The 14,304-nt window shown below is 50.6% G+C and overlaps 5 protein-coding genes across 5 annotated transcripts; 2 read left to right on the forward strand and 3 right to left on the reverse strand.

Annotated features, from left to right (window-relative positions):
* Window positions 1–590: 590 nt before the first annotated feature.
* ASPVEDRAFT_34252 (phosphate-sensing transcription factor PHO4) lies at window positions 591–2,787 on the forward strand (the record flags this gene model as incomplete). The annotated part of the gene is made up of 2 exons (XM_040810838.1): window positions 591–1,154; window positions 1,219–2,787. 2 exons carry the CDS (start codon window positions 591–593, stop codon window positions 2,785–2,787), a joined length of 2,133 nt encoding a protein of 710 aa, XP_040673838.1.
* A 635-nt stretch (window positions 2,788–3,422) lies between these two features.
* On the reverse strand, window positions 3,423–5,193 carry ASPVEDRAFT_47279 (putative DNA directed RNA polymerase III subunit Rpc82). The gene is made up of 2 exons (XM_040813740.1): window positions 4,514–5,193; window positions 3,423–4,452 (listed from the first exon to the last, which is right to left on the reverse strand). Exons 1-2 carry the CDS (start codon window positions 5,147–5,149, stop codon window positions 3,451–3,453), a joined length of 1,638 nt encoding a protein of 545 aa, XP_040673839.1. The 5' UTR covers window positions 5,150–5,193; the 3' UTR covers window positions 3,423–3,450.
* A 651-nt stretch (window positions 5,194–5,844) lies between these two features.
* ASPVEDRAFT_47280 (ubiquinol--cytochrome-c reductase subunit 2) lies at window positions 5,845–7,978 on the forward strand. The gene is made up of 4 exons (XM_040813741.1): window positions 5,845–6,257; window positions 6,358–6,532; window positions 6,617–7,461; window positions 7,523–7,978. The coding sequence occupies exons 1-4, from the start codon at window positions 6,015–6,017 to the stop codon at window positions 7,616–7,618; spliced, it is 1,359 nt and encodes a 452-aa protein (XP_040673840.1). The 5' UTR covers window positions 5,845–6,014; the 3' UTR covers window positions 7,619–7,978.
* Window positions 7,979–9,210: 1,232 nt separating this feature from the next.
* Window positions 9,211–11,065, reverse strand: ASPVEDRAFT_47281 (putative mitochondrial DNA replication protein (Yhm2)). The gene is made up of 6 exons (XM_040813742.1): window positions 10,613–11,065; window positions 10,524–10,548; window positions 10,450–10,468; window positions 10,295–10,391; window positions 9,536–10,208; window positions 9,211–9,484 (listed from the first exon to the last, which is right to left on the reverse strand). Exons 1-6 carry the CDS (start codon window positions 10,686–10,688, stop codon window positions 9,367–9,369), a joined length of 1,008 nt encoding a protein of 335 aa, XP_040673841.1. The 5' UTR covers window positions 10,689–11,065; the 3' UTR covers window positions 9,211–9,366.
* A 423-nt stretch (window positions 11,066–11,488) lies between these two features.
* Window positions 11,489–13,816, reverse strand: cit1 (citrate (Si)-synthase CIT1). Its single transcript, XM_040809402.1, has 8 exons — window positions 13,564–13,816; window positions 13,426–13,490; window positions 13,271–13,355; window positions 13,159–13,206; window positions 13,043–13,103; window positions 12,422–12,977; window positions 12,049–12,349; window positions 11,489–11,992 (listed from the first exon to the last, which is right to left on the reverse strand). Exons 1-8 carry the CDS (start codon window positions 13,681–13,683, stop codon window positions 11,804–11,806), a joined length of 1,425 nt encoding a protein of 474 aa, XP_040673842.1. The 5' UTR covers window positions 13,684–13,816; the 3' UTR covers window positions 11,489–11,803.
* Between the last annotated feature and the right edge of the window lie 488 nt (window positions 13,817–14,304).

The following is a 14,304-nucleotide window of genomic DNA, read 5'->3' on the forward strand; positions in this document are numbered from 1 at the left end:
CCAGGATTGAATCGTCTTTTCCCAGTGGAGCAGGTGGTAACTGAACCTGGGACTGCAGGCGCAAGAGCGATTAAGCGTTCGAAGTTAGAGCCGGGCGTTCTCGCTCGTGTTCCACTCCGTTGCGACTTTGGCTCCCACTCCAGCAGCCCTCAATCTCATCCTCCGTCTCCTAGCCTTCCCCACGCTCTGTCGCTCTGTCGCTTCGTTCTTCCCTCCGCGAGGGTCTTTTCTCGTCGCCTGGAACATATCAGCCCGGCCTCAGTCGTTTGATTATCTCGTGGACCGTCTATCCTATATCCACCATGCTCTTCTGCGTTGCTTGACACCTACGCCCTCACCCTCATCCACCCGCTCATTGTCATATCCAATTGCTGGTGCTAGAAACTAGCATTCGGTGCCTTTCTTCCCCTGTTTACCGTCGCTGCTGCTTCAAACTCTGTCTCGACCCGAAATACTTCCACCACTACTAATCTCCGACCTGCGTCACCACAACTCAAATAGTACAACAGCAGTGGGGGAAGGGGGAAAAAAAGAAAACCATCAGCGCTCAAATCAAACACAAGTTCTCGCACTCAAACGAATCATCCGCCATGGAGCAAGATCCCTCAATGTCCTGGTCGGACATGCCTGCACCAGCCGAAGATGAGTTCAGTAATTTCCTCGAGTTTGGAATGCAGTTCCCGGATCTGGAGGGGCAGCACGGACCGACTGATCACCTCCCTTCTCGCTCCGTCGCTCATCAAGTTGCGATGGCCACCTCAACCGCTCCGCCCCAGCAACAGCAGATGATGTGCATGGATCCAAACGGTGTTGCCGATCAATCGCAACCTTACACCCGCATGATGGGTGATTTCCCTGTCGAACTGCCTGGCCATGGGCAACAAGGAATACCGCATAGCTCGTCCTACTCCAATGGCCCAATGACACCGGCGTATTATGCCCAAAAACCCCAAATGTTCCACGCCTCTCAACAACAGCAGCAGCAGCAACAACAGCCGCAGTCGACCTCCCAAACCTATGTTCCGCAGGGCCAGATGATGATTCCGCCGACTCCCAACAGTATCGAGCTTCAGGGCAATGCAGCTCCCTACCCCCAGCGCGTGGGAGATAACTCGGAGATGTATGATCGATATTCTCGCATGATGGAGGAACAGGTATGCGCTTATCTATCTTGATGTTTTAAAACCTCCATCGCTAATACGTGTTCTCTTCTTCTAGGCCCTCTACACCCCTCTTGTTTCTCCCGCTATGACGCCCTTAGAGTCCCAATTCAGACAGCCCGAGTATACCATCCCTGGAGAATACTTCAGTCCTCTCAGTTCACCTGCAATCGAAGCCCAAAATACCAACTCGAACGGTTTTCCCATTCACTCTGGTCCGCTCACTGAAGTGAATTTTGTCCATTCGCCCGTCGACAACGGCTTTCATTTATCATCTGCTCCGTCTTCTCCTGGTGTAGCGCGCAAGCAAAGGCGCCGGCCGTCTGCCGCCAGTAAAACTTTCATCTCTCGGGCTAAGAAACAGCAATCTCCTTCGGTTCGACCCATGCGGACGAAATCTCGTTTGACGGATGAGGTTATGAATTCCCTTACAGAAGGACAAGTGAACCCTACATCGCAACCCCAAAACGGTAATGGACCCCCCTATGGCAGCGCTGAAAGCTCCGGCCAGGATTCGGTGTCGCCTGAGCCTCTCTCTGAGCCATTGATGCCACCACCGGCGCTACCACCGGCGCGGAAGTCACCCGCAATCACCCCGCATACCCGTCAACAACAGAACAACAGCGAGCCAGCGACGCCGGCGATGCTGATGCGCATTCAACGGTCACCACATGTTCGCGCCGTGTCAGACCATAACCTAACTCCGACTCAACCACCAGTGGCTGAACACCATGACGATGTCATGGAGGATGTTGTTCTCCCTGAGGCAGCAACCCCGTCTGCCCAACTCTTCCGGCCCCAAGTGTCTCGCATAGATACGACCAGCACAACATCTCCAAGCATATCCGCTAATGGTGCGACGCAATCGGAGTCTCATCAGGCTGGGATTTCAGAGAAAAACTCCGCCTCTGTCGCCCCGAGCCCCCGTTCGATTGCCATGCCCTCTCCTAGTGGTCCAGTTGCGAGGAAATCAGAAACCCCGAAGCTCGGGCCCGTGAACAGAAAGCGGCAGAGTCTTAGTTCTGCGCATCCCAGTCCTAGCCTGCGGCCTAAAATTAGCCCTAACATACAGCCATTGGTGTCCGGTGATACACCATCGACACTTCTTGCCGGTTTAAAGTCGAACTATCAGCAAATCATAGACGGCACCCTTCTTCCTGGTGTCTCTTACCCTGAAACCTTGGCTGAGAACCTAAGCTCAAAGCGAACGAATCACAAGCTCGCAGAGCAGGGACGACGGAATCGCATAAACAACGCCCTCAAAGAGATTGAAACTCTCATTCCAGCTGCTTATGTTCAAATAAAACAAAGTAAGGAAGCAGCGGCTCTCAACGGGAAGCCTGACAAGGAGAAAGAAAAGGCTGGAAACCAAGCAATCAGCAAAGCCAGCACAGTGGAGATGGCTATTGACTACATAAAATCGCTTAAAGCGGAACTCGACGCAACGAAGACGAAACTCGCAGCTGCTGAAGCCAAATTGGGAACAGGCCAAAGCGCCGAAGATGCTAAGGACAGGAAAAACTGTGTACCAAACGGGTCAACAACGTCACCTAGCGATCCCAAGACAGCCAACCCCAACTCGGAGCAGGGCAATGCTCAGGCTTCAGCTATGGAGCCCTCACCATAAAGACTTGCTCAGTCGTAACCTTCACATCGTGGGTTGTGTTTACGTGATATTGTTTATGAGAGACGGTTTGACGTGATATGTAGACGGGCGGGGTGAATGGGTTGGAAATTTGGTGTACTATGAGACAATTATAGTTTGTTTTGTACCTATTTAGTCTGGTTAGGGAGGTTTTCTGATTATCTCGTTGATTCCCCTCATATTGTTTTCTCGGATTCGCAACTGGTGGGACGTCGTGTTTTGATTACTGGTGTTCATATTTCAAGCATTATCTATCCGTTCTCATCTTCGACTGCTATTTGGGTTTCGCCTTTGTCTCTTTTCTTTTCTTTTCCCCCCTCATCATTCTTGGTGGTCTACTGCTAGCAGTCCTGTTATAACCCAGTATAATAATGATAAGGCCTTGCATTGAACAACTATCTATCCAATCCATCGCCCCTGGGATTATTCCCGGGTATTTAATTTCCCTCCATAGACAACAACAAGCCGAGACCACGGGTCTCTTTTTATTTACATCCAAGAATGGATATTTCATAATGGCCGCCTAGACGAATGGCATTTCCCTAAGCAACAGGGTAAAGATACATAAGTCAGAATTCTAGGAAACTTTTTACAGTATTATCATTGCTCGTTACTCCATTCCAAATTCCAGGAAGCTATGCCAGCTCAATAATCCCGCACCACAGCAACCATGTCATCTAGCCGCGCAACTTCCCCAAGCAGCAACGATTCTTTCGCTCTCCATTCACGCAACCTCTCCAATTCTCCCTCGGAAAGATACAGTTCTTCATTCCCTTTAACGTCGCTGCGTTCCGTCTTTTCGAGGAAATCCTTCAGGCGCCCGCGCTCAAATCTTAGTCGTTGCAGGCAGCGTGACATTGATTTATATGTGTCCTGCAAAATACTATCGCGGATGCGGTCTGGATCGTAGAACCAGAGGTAGATGGTGCGTGAGGGCTGGCGTTGTGCGTCACGGGGGACTTCCTGGAGATCGACAAAGCCCCCCGTTTGCATGGATGCTAGGACCTGGCGGAGGTCTTTAAATGGCAAGAGACTGATTTCTTGGAGGCGCTTTTCGTCCAATTTCCCCTTTGCCTGGAGGACGCGGAGGACGCGGAGGGCAACGTCGCCATAGCGGGCTTCGACGACGCGCTCGAGTTCAAGGTGGCGGAGTTTGCGGGCTAGGTGACGGAATTCGACGGTCCAGGTTATTATGCCGCCATTCAAACGCTTGGAGGTGAGGTTAAGGGGTGGTTGAGCTAGGAGGCAAAGGTGTTGGTCTATTTCGAAGGTGCGGCTCCCATTGGTGCCATCATCGTCGTTATCATCATCACCATTTACGGTGTCATCCAAGGGGCGTTTACCGAGTCGATTGTTCGTAGAGGTTTCTGTGGGTCCTAGAGAACCTGTGAGGTCAAGGTAGGGGTCGATATCTTGGGCGAGGGCGCTCAGGGGAATGGACACTGAGTATTGTTCGCCTTCCTCGCCTTCGCGAGGAATCTCGACTGTATCCCGACATTTGGTGGTTTGGTACTCGATGCGACGGAGAAGGTAGTCATATATCTGTGCTGTTTCCGGCGGCGCACCACGCTCAGCAAATTCCAGGAAACGCCGGTTTCGAAGGGCAACATCCAGCTTTTCATAGTTCACGCGGACCGTTAATGAGGACTGGTAAATGTAGTGTTAGTTTTGTTGCAGCCAAGTTGTAAGAATGAGATTGCGGTCATACCTCCATGGGGACTTCGTCGTCCATCCATTCATTTTCTTCTTCCTCTCCACCTGCGAGATCGTCGTAGTCAAATCGCCCGTTCTTACTATCAAAATCGTCTGTAACTCCATTGGCGTATTTTCGTTTGACCCCCCGGGGTACTCCATTGACGACCAATCCACGAGTGAGGTCCCCGTCCAGCTTTTCTCGGAGCATTTCAGCTGTCTTTTCTAACACATACTCTTCCAGTTTTTTCCCTTTTAGGCTTTGCACCGAATCTCCTGCTCTTATTTGCCGTTCAATAGCCAGGATACTATCAGCATGGCTTTGAAAGTGCGCTTCTCGAACACGAACGATATACCCATGCCCAGCTAGAGCCTTCAGTGTCGGGTGGAGAAGTGCTGGCTGCTCTGAAGAATGCTCGCCATTTACCCCGTTCACTTCCGTTTCCTCTTCTGCCGGGTTCTCTTGTTCTACATTGACGCCATTTGTTTTTCCAGCGTCTGGTCGTAACTCCGGTAGAGTCTCGAGGTGACTTACTTGGGCATGACCGAGGTACATGATCGTCGACATGACAGTGGCGGCGTATTTCCCTAGTCGATCTTCCACGAGTTCCAAAATTTTCCCAGACCTAGTAAGATAGTATGCCGACTGCATATTGGCACTGTAATAGGTAACGCCGCCTTCTTCGACGGCAGTATAGAAGTACACGAGATGGTGTTGGATCATGGCAACGAGCGCCGCGCGGACCCGGTTTTCGGAAAGGTGGGTGAAATTTAGCAATCGCTGTAGAGTGAGTCGTTCGTAACGATGCAGAGTCGAGAATATGCGCTGCCATTTTCAAGAAGTCCAAGGTCAGTCGACACTGTCATCGTACTATATGCAAACCCTCGAGTCACCAAATTCAACATACCCCAAAGAGCTCGCCAAAATTATCTTCGACTAGGAGCATGCACAGCTCCGCCACATACTGCCATCCGCATTGTCAGCAAATGCAGAAAGTCTTTTGTATCTGAGCCGCGTAGTTTCGCATACCTGCGAAGACATCTTTTTAGTCTTCTAGAGAACCCTCCAGCTTCAATTCCCTAGAAGGAGCACGGTGGTCACCGCGAGAAGGTCATGGGGAGAGTATGTGAAAATGAGAAATTCAGCCCAGTAGAATTCTCAGCAATTCGCGAGTCTCTGCTGCTTTCCAGCCCAGCTTCAGGTTGCTGTCTTGTCTTTTTTTCTCTTATCGCAAATGCTCTCCACGGCTCACGTGCGATTGTGGTCACCTGATATCACATGATCAAGACTACCGGTTCCGCCCGCGCTCGCAATTCGGACCAATCAGAAATCGAGTAATCACAACGCCGACATCAACTTGAAGCTTTTCAGACGTCGTCAAACCACCAGCCAGCAGAGAGCCGTCTTCTCCCCCTTCCCCCCTCCCATCTACCACCACCACCTTTCCACTTGCTGTCGAGCCTTCGCCGGCCTCCTACGCTCCTCTCCTCCTGATTGTCTTCCCACACATGCGATGATGCTGTCGCGGTCCACCATCAGTCGAAATGCGCCTCGTGCGCTCCAGAGTGCTAGCCGTCGCGGCATGGCCTCTGCCGCTCCTCAAGGCCTCCAGTACGATGTTTCCGAGTCTGCTGGCGTGAAGATTGCCAATAGAGAGCCTGCCGGTGTCACTGGTACCCTCGCTTTGGTTGCGAAGGCTGGTTCCCGCTACGAGCCTTTCCCTGGTTTCTCCGATGCCCTTGAGCTCTTTGCTTTCCAGGTTGGTCACCACACCTCAATTGCTGGCCTCACAGCTTTCTCACGAATTTCTGGATGAATTGTAACGTGCTAATGCTTTTTTTTTTTTAACCAATTGACAGTCTACACTCAAACGTTCGGCGCTGCGGATCACTCGGGAGGTTGAGCTGCTGGGTGGTGAATTCTCCTCGACACATTCCCGCGAGAATATTGTTCTCAAGACCAAATTCCTTGCAAATGACCTTCCATACTTTGTGGAGTTGTTGGCCGAAGTTGCTTCCCAGACTAAGTTTCCTAGTAAGTCTCTTTATACCGAGGAAAAACCAGCTGGTCAAAACTTGGTATTCGGATTGCTAACGAGCCTTTATTTTTTCCCCAAAGGCTACGAGCTCGATGAGGTCGTCTCCAAGCTCCTCAAACTTAGACAGGTCGCTATCGCCAATGACCCTGAGGCCATCGCTGTCGATGCTGCTCACGGTGTTGCCTTCCACCAGGGCCTCGGTAACAGCATCTCACCCTCCGCTCATGTCCCCTACGAAAAGAATCTCTCCGCCGAGGCTATTGCTGAGTTTGCGAAGAATGCCTACGCCAAGTCCAACGTTGCCCTCGTCGGTAGCGGTATCAGTTCTTCGGAGCTCTCAAAGTGGGTTGGTGACTTTTTCAAGGATCTGTCCAGTGCCGGCAACTTGAAATCTGGCTCCGCTTCCACCTACTACGGTGGTGAGCAGCGTATCTCCACCAAGGCTGGCAACTCCGTTGTGATTGCTTTCCCCGGCAGTGGCGCCTTCGGCACCGCTGCCTATAAGCCTGCTGCTTCCGTTCTCGCTGCCCTTCTCGGCGGTGAGTCCTCCATCAAGTGGACGCCCGGCTTCTCTCTCCTCAGCCAGGCTACCCAGGGCTTCTCGCAGCTCCGCGTCTCAACCAAGAACTACTCCTACTCTGATGCTGGTCTCATCGCCGTCTCTCTCAACGGTAAGGCCGACCAAGTCGCCTCCGCCGGCAAGAGCGTCGTCGATGTTCTGAAGAAGGCCGCCGCTGGTGAAATCCCCGCCGACGAGATCAAGAAGGCCTCCGCCCTTGCCAAATTCCGCGCTCTCGAGTCTGCTCAGACCCTTGAGACCGGTCTCGAGCTTACTGGTTCCGGACTTATCAATGGCAGCAAGCCCTACCAGATCGCTGAGGTCGCCCAGAGTGTTGACAGCGTCACTGAGGCGCAGGTCAAGGATGTAAGTCTTTTATCTCTCCGAAACATAACTTAATATAACCTTAAGCTAACCCTTTATCCAGGCCGCCAAGTCCTTCCTCTCTGGCAAGGCTTCCGTCGCCTCCGTCGGTGACCTTTCCCAGCTCCCCTACGCCTCCGATCTGGGCCTGACTGTTTAAACACCTCCGCACACCGACCCACAATTAACTCAAAACCAATGTACACAATACATGCTAGACTCTCCCGGGACAAAAGAACCAAAACCTGAGCGCCGAATCTTTCATGTGTCTAGATAAATCTCCGCAGATATCTTTTTCCCTTGTTTTCCTCTTATCCATTGTCGATTTCTTTTTGTGATAGTTGTTGTGGCTGTAGCTGTGTGACTGTAATACAATCGAATCTGTATTCTTATGTTATATTCGCTACGCATCAATTCTATAGAGCTTCTATAGAGCTACCTATCAACTGTCGCCAGTGATAAGTCGACACGAGAGTGGAATTTAGACTTAGGTTTTATAACTTCCGGCCAGCAGAGCCTGTTCTAATCCTGTGCTACTCTGTTCTTGGGGTGCTCAGGAGCTGCTATGGCAGTTAGACACACCACTATAATCCACACCCAATGGCGTAGAACTTGCGAACCGAGTGGTTTTATACTTGTATGAATGAAATCTTGTTGAAAGTTTTTTCTGGATTCTAACTTGGCAAATGCAATCCAATAAAAGCCATCGGACAGGCAGCAAGAGCCCTTGATCAGGCACCTTAATCTTGGCTCTGTACAAATATATTGTCAGGTCTAGTTAGACTGGAATCTGTATGGTAACTCGGCATGATAAAAAAACTGCCAGGATGCATCACTGTTCCAAGATGCAAAATCAAACTACCCCCCAAAGGGTATTCTGGGGAATTGTCGTTCTGGCTTTCGACGCCACCCTCTTCCTGGGTCTATCTATGGCTACACTTAAGATTCCATTCAAGAAAGGCACCAAATGAGCCTTAAATGAGCGGCCTCGAGATGTTAGTGATGCCTGGAACAAGGTATAGCTAATAATGAGGGCAGCTGTTTAACCTTTGGCGCCGCGTTTAGGCAGCCCTTGGTTGGCATTGACTTACTATGTATAGAGGGCCTTTTATTCAGTTAAATCCATATGTAAAATGGTTATTTGAGGTCCTAGGGGGCTGTTGACTTGGTAATATTGACTCGAAGTAACTTCTCAGTCGACTTGATAACTCATCATATCGGCGCTACAGATATCTTCCGATCATTCCTCGACTTGTTATCAAAGATATTGCCTTAAGCAAAGTATATTAAACGTCCAGTCCTTAGAAGTCAAACGAAACATTTGCTGCGTAGATTCTAGTCACAAACCCACGTTGTAGATGCGGTGTACTGGGCTGCTAAATTTGGAAGCCTTGCTTAACCTTGTGGCGCATATATCATGTTAATAACAACCAGCTAGCGATCACTACTACTCAAATTTCGATGGTAAGGATAACTCGCGATGTACTTGTGAGATGGAAGTGGGCGTCGAGGACAGTATACGAGAATTGGATCCATCAACATGAAATGGCTGTTTTGGACGCTGTCTCCGGATGGACGTTGCGAAAGTATTAAAAGTATACCTACCCACCACGCGCATCGGGGCGGATTCTGCGATGCTGAGGCAGGGCTTGCTGCCCAAGACTACCAATTTCTCTATTATTGCAGCTTTGTTTCATCTACTTCGTAATCAAAGCGCACTGATATAACGCTATCACGATATTTTCTCTATTCCGAAACTAGTACAAATAATATAACATAGATCAGATTTGTTGGATTACTCGAAACCAGTCAGGCTGCATAAGTCAAACGGCATTACAACAGAGACCCCTGCATAGTAGAAGGGTATTTCAAACCTTCTCTAGTGCTTGGCGGTGACTTGGTCGCCCGTCAGTTTTTCGACTGCCTCTTTGGCCCTATTCGGTGCAACGGAGACCCACAGGTTAGCCTTGTTTCGCACCTCGGTATATCACATGGAATCGGAGCAAGGGAGGTGTGAGATCGAAGCCTCCGAGTTCGGGAACATTTATCCCGAAGGAGCAAAAGAAAATAGACTTACATGTCACCAAGAGCCACCATGCAGACGGTCTGCCAGATACCCAGGCCAATACGGGGTGTCACACCACGGTACAGACCCTTGACACCGTTCGAGTCGTAGATGTACTTGAAAGCTTTGCCGACAGTAAGGTTCTTGGGGCGGTTGGGGTCCTCAGTCTTGCTTTGCATCTCAACCCGGATCACTTCGATGGGCTGGTTCCAAGCTGAGAGACCACCACCCAGACCTGAGGCAATGACCTTCTCAACAGCGCCGAGCTTTTGACTGTCGTCCTTGCCGGTGACTTTACGAATGGCCTGTTCTGCCAAGCGTGACAGACCGAATCGGGATCCCCAGTTGGTAGTCTGGCGGATAGCAACAGCATTGACTCCACGGTTAATACCCCGGATACCTTCTTTGCGGTAGATGTCCATAAACGTTGCGAAAGTGCTAGGGGGCTTAACACCCTGGGCGGCCATCTTATGCTTTGTGATTTCGACCGTCTTCATGCAGGTACAAAATCCCATAGTAGCATAAGCCTGGGCGACACCACCAGCCATACCTCCAGAAATACCAGCAAGGAAGTCAGGTGCACCGAGCACCTTGGCACGGAATTCCGCTTCGGACGCGACGAAGAGAAGGACAGCGCCTTTCGTCGAGGCCTCAATCCAGGCCCACGGAATGAGACCTTGATAATCTGCACGATAGCGAATATTAGTCTTGGGAAGTTGTACCCACCCCATACCTCGGGATATGCGGGTTGCGGGTTGCGGGTGCACTTACAACCGAGGATCCCGCCACGACCCCATATCCGACCCATAGCGCCAGCGAAGCTATCGCCCCGGTTTGCAGCCATGGTTGTCTTGATCACTTCCAGTGGCTAGATATATAATGTCAGTAAATAGAAATTCCATGGTCGCTTCATTCCAATAATGTACCTGTCCCAAAGTAGTGACCCTGATGTGGTGTTAGCAATAGCTTCTCGGAGATTCACATGCTGCCAAATACTTACTCAAACATGTTCAACCCTGCGCCCACTGTATAACAGGTCCATTAGAAATCGCTCCTTGATGAGATGAGATATAGAATGAAGATACGTACGCAGCAAATTGCTGAACTTGACGGGCTTCTTCTCGAGCTTTGGGACGCTGCCCAACTCTTCCGCAGCGGTAGACATTATCTGATTTCGGGGGAGCACTGAAAGGGGCCCTGACCAAGGGATTTAAGGGGCCTCGTCGCCTAACGGATCACGGGTGAATGATCGATTGAAAACGACCAGAAGTCGGATGTCTAGTCGGATCGGGATAGAGGGTGGTGTGCTCGGCGTCGGTCACGAAGGATGACCTGGGACAGGGGCAAGGACGAAGGTCGAGGGGAAATGAGGGAGAGCGGGAGAGAGGAAGAACGAAGGAAGGTTTGCAAGCTGAAATATAAGAGAACAGGAAAAGTCGAGCGGTGGGACTGGAATTTTCGCAGCTGACTCTTTATTAGGCTGATCCTCTAGGAACAGGGATTGGAGGTACACGGTAGCTCCTGTCACTTGGTAGAGTTGGGAAGACAACAGTTCCAGACGGCCATTTTCCGAGATTAGGACGCCTCAGGCAGAAAATTGCCGCCATTCAGCCAATCAAATATGATCATTTGGACACTAGGACCGATTGAGCGAGTCGACGGGCCGATCCAGGCTAATCCATTTTTGGCCGGGCGGTGAATGGAATTGCCTAATCCTCGGGCCATCAGTTGGGAGCCGGGGGAAATCGGGTGCCCCAACCAGAAACCGTTGAGCAAAGAGCACAGGCCTCAGGCAAGGTGTCCGGTTGTTTCTCCTTATCTACCGATTGAAGCGAACCTCAATTTCAATTGCCCATGACGCGATATGTACATGTGGTAACGATCCACTACTCTGTACGAGTGTCGTTGGCTCGTTGCATTCTTCCGCGGACTGACTCCTAGGTCGCCTTTTTATGAAAAGATATAGTTATCTGTGCTATATTTCTGGTGTTTATTTGTCTTGTACTTATGCTTGTGCATCGTTCAACCATCAATCGCGGTTGTTAATCCAGCGTGCCCATCTAGTTTAAGGTCCAATCTGAAGTAATAATGGATGACATGGAATTAAGTGTTGTTACAAGGCCCGCTCGAACAAGTCCTATCATACATTAATCGAACTAACCCCAACACTTGGTACGTCCGTGTCTAATCAAGACGTTGAATAAATAATACAAAAATGGCTGTGCTTGTCAAGCGTAAAAGATATACCCCCCCTCAAAATTTTCATATCGTTCAAGATATTCAGAGCTTAGCACCAACAAGCTTAGCATAAGCCTCAGTGCTGAAACTCTTGGGACGCTCGATAGGAGCACCAAGAGCACGGTCGATGATCAGCTGAGGAAGAACACCCAGGGCACGGGAGACACCGAACAAGACAGTGTAGTAGTTGGCCTCATTCAAGCCATAGTACTGCAAGAGGACACCGGAGTGCTAGAAGCGTGTTAGTAAACAAAGCCGCATTCACCAGCATAGAGCGGAAGACTTACAGCATCAACGTTGGGGAAGGGGTTCTTGGTCTTGCCGTGCTCGGTCAGAACACCGGGAGCAATCTTGTAGACCTGGCTGACCAAGTTGAACATAGGGTCGTCAGGCAGCTTGCGGAGAGCGAATTCGCGCTGGGACATGTAACGGGGATCAGTCTTGCGCAGAACGGCGTGACCGTAGCCAGGAACAACACGGCCGGAATTGAGGGTAGACCAGAGGTAGTCCTTGATGGACTGGTCGCTAAGGTCGTTTCCAATGGCCTTCTTCATCTCAGTGAGCCAGTTAAGAACTTCCTGGTTGGCCCTGTTGAATTGAATATGTTAGATAAATGGAATCGTAAAAGTGGAGAAGTATAAAAGAAAAGTGTAATCTTACAATCCGTGAAGAGGGCCAGCCAGACCATTGAGACCAGCAGACAGAGAGAGCATGGGGGAACTCAGAGCGCTACCAACAAGGTGGGTGGTGTGAGCACTGACGTTTCCACCCTCGTGGTCGGAGTGGATAGTGAGGTACAGGCGCATCAACTCAACGAAATCCTTGTTGTCAGCAAAGCCGAGCTGGTTGGCCAAGTTGTAGGAGTAGTCCTTGTCCTTCTGGATAGGAGCAACCTTGCCGTCCTTGAAAACGTTACGGTAAATCTTAGCAGCGATGGTGGGCAGCTTAGCAATGAGGTCCATGGAGTCCTCGAAAGTGTAGTGCCAGTACTCCTTCTTGTTGATACCCTTGGCGTAGGCCTTGGCGAAAGCCGACTCGTGCTCAAGAGCAGTGACAGCAAGGGAGAACTGAGCCATGGGGTGGAGAGTGCTGGGGCAGCGGTCGATAAGCTCCTCAATGAACTTGGGGAGGTCGGAGCGAGCAGCCCATTCAGCAGAAAGGTCGCGAACCTGCTGCTCCGAGGGTACTTCACCGGTCAAGAGCAGCCAGAAGAGACCTGATTACCGTTAACACCGAAGTTCTCTAGCCTCCTATTCTGGGCGCTGTATCAGGATAACTCACCTTCAGGCAGAGGCTCCTCGCCACCGGGGGCCTTGGGAAGAAGCTTTTGGCACTCGGGAATCTGCAATGTCATCAGAACAATTCTATCTGGTTACGGGACGGATGGTGTCGCTTACGGTGAGACCACGGAAACGGATGCCCTCCTCAGAGTCCAGGACGGAGCCCTAAAATCATAATCGTTAGCAATGCTAGACTTTAGATGTTTCGCAAATCGACTTATTGACTTACCTCCCACACGAGGCACTTCACGCCACGGGCACCACCATAGGCCTGGTCAAGGGTAAGCTCGCCAATGACCTTGTTACCGTGCTCCCTACAAATTTCAAGCTCTAGTATTAGCGATAATTGCGATATGGGCCGTCCGGAGGGGTTTATATGCGCACTTTCGGAGCTTCTTAACCTTCTCGAGCTCGCTAGGGAGCTTATCGGCGAAGGTCTCCTTCAAGGACTAGATTGAACAAAGTAAAGTTAGCGATCAATCATGTCAATTGGCTAAAAAAAAGCGCCGTATGAAGACGAACCTTGGTCTTGCCGGTAGAGTAGCAGCGCAGGCCATTGAGGACAGCAGACTGAACGACAGGCTTGCCAGCAAGAGTGCTGGAGCGGAGGGCAGAGGTGCCGAGTCTGAGCGTGGAAGCCATATCGGATCAAACAACTTAATGTGGAGTTGATTGATTGATGAAGGAATGGAGAGGAGGTTGAGGAAGATAAAGATAGCAGAGAGAAGGGAAAGAAGAAGTTCAGGTTTCGGGGAGAACCTGAAAGCTGTTTTCGGTCCCATCCTCATTTTTTCCATCTGGCCGTAACAAGGACAGCCGGTACAGGATCCGTACGGTACACTCGGGCACCCGACCTAACAGTGATGGGAGGCCGTATAATACCGTCACATTGTTTCTATGGGGCCGGTCTCCCGAGTACCCACCCACAACAGCACTCGGCGAGCTTCTGCCGCCTGCGTGCTCATTCTTAGTCTTACCCGCCAGCTTCCGTCATCGCAGTGACACAGGGCGGAGTCCGGAGTATGGAAGGTCTACTATGTACGAGGTATGTCTCAGAATGATCCCTCGAAGGAGAAGTGCTACGGAGTAAATATGTGCCTCATCGGTTCTCTGAACAACAGAAACTGTCGGAAATATGGCTTTAATTTGGTGCCCTTTTCCGCGTTGACGCGAACCGTTCACTGTCCTTTCAGCTTGCCCATGGACCACGGCCAGTGACGTCGGCACTCAAGCTTAGTACATATCTGTTCCAGTGGTCTTTCA

Source organism: Aspergillus versicolor (genome assembly GCF_001890125.1).
Source record: "Aspergillus versicolor CBS 583.65 unplaced genomic scaffold ASPVEscaffold_14, whole genome shotgun sequence".
NCBI lineage: Eukaryota > Fungi > Ascomycota > Eurotiomycetes > Eurotiales > Aspergillaceae > Aspergillus > Aspergillus versicolor.

Excerpts from the sequence above, each read along its gene's own strand:
- ASPVEDRAFT_47280 (XM_040813741.1), top strand. The coding sequence starts at position 6,015 with ATGCTGTCGCGGTCCACCATCAGTCGAAATGCGCCTCGTGCGCTCCAG. Across the intron at positions 6,258-6,357 it reads TTGAGCTCTTTGCTTTCCAG|TCTACACTCAAACGTTCGGC; the intron begins GTTGGTCACCAC and ends ACCAATTGACAG. Across the intron at positions 6,533-6,616 it reads TTCCCAGACTAAGTTTCCTA|GCTACGAGCTCGATGAGGTC; the intron begins GTAAGTCTCTTT and ends TTTTCCCCAAAG.
- cit1 (XM_040809402.1), bottom strand. The coding sequence starts at position 13,683 with ATGGCTTCCACGCTCAGACTCGGCACCTCTGCCCTCCGCTCCAGCACT. Across the intron at positions 12,350-12,421 it reads GCTGGCCCTCTTCACGGATT|GGCCAACCAGGAAGTTCTTA; the intron begins GTAAGATTACAC and ends TCAATTCAACAG. Across the intron at positions 11,993-12,048 it reads CCTTCCCCAACGTTGATGCT|CACTCCGGTGTCCTCTTGCA; the intron begins GTAAGTCTTCCG and ends ACACGCTTCTAG.
- ASPVEDRAFT_47279 (XM_040813740.1), bottom strand. The coding sequence starts at position 5,149 with ATGCAGTCGGCATACTATCTTACTAGGTCTGGGAAAATTTTGGAACTC. Across the intron at positions 4,453-4,513 it reads ACGACGAAGTCCCCATGGAG|TCCTCATTAACGGTCCGCGT; the intron begins GTATGACCGCAA and ends TACATTTACCAG.
- ASPVEDRAFT_47281 (XM_040813742.1), bottom strand. The coding sequence starts at position 10,688 with ATGTCTACCGCTGCGGAAGAGTTGGGCAGCGTCCCAAAGCTCGAGAAG. Across the intron at positions 10,209-10,294 it reads TCGTGGCGGGATCCTCGGTT|ATTATCAAGGTCTCATTCCG; the intron begins GTAAGTGCACCC and ends GCTATCGTGCAG. Across the intron at positions 9,485-9,535 it reads ATGGTGGCTCTTGGTGACAT|GCTTCGATCTCACACCTCCC; the intron begins GTAAGTCTATTT and ends CCGAACTCGGAG.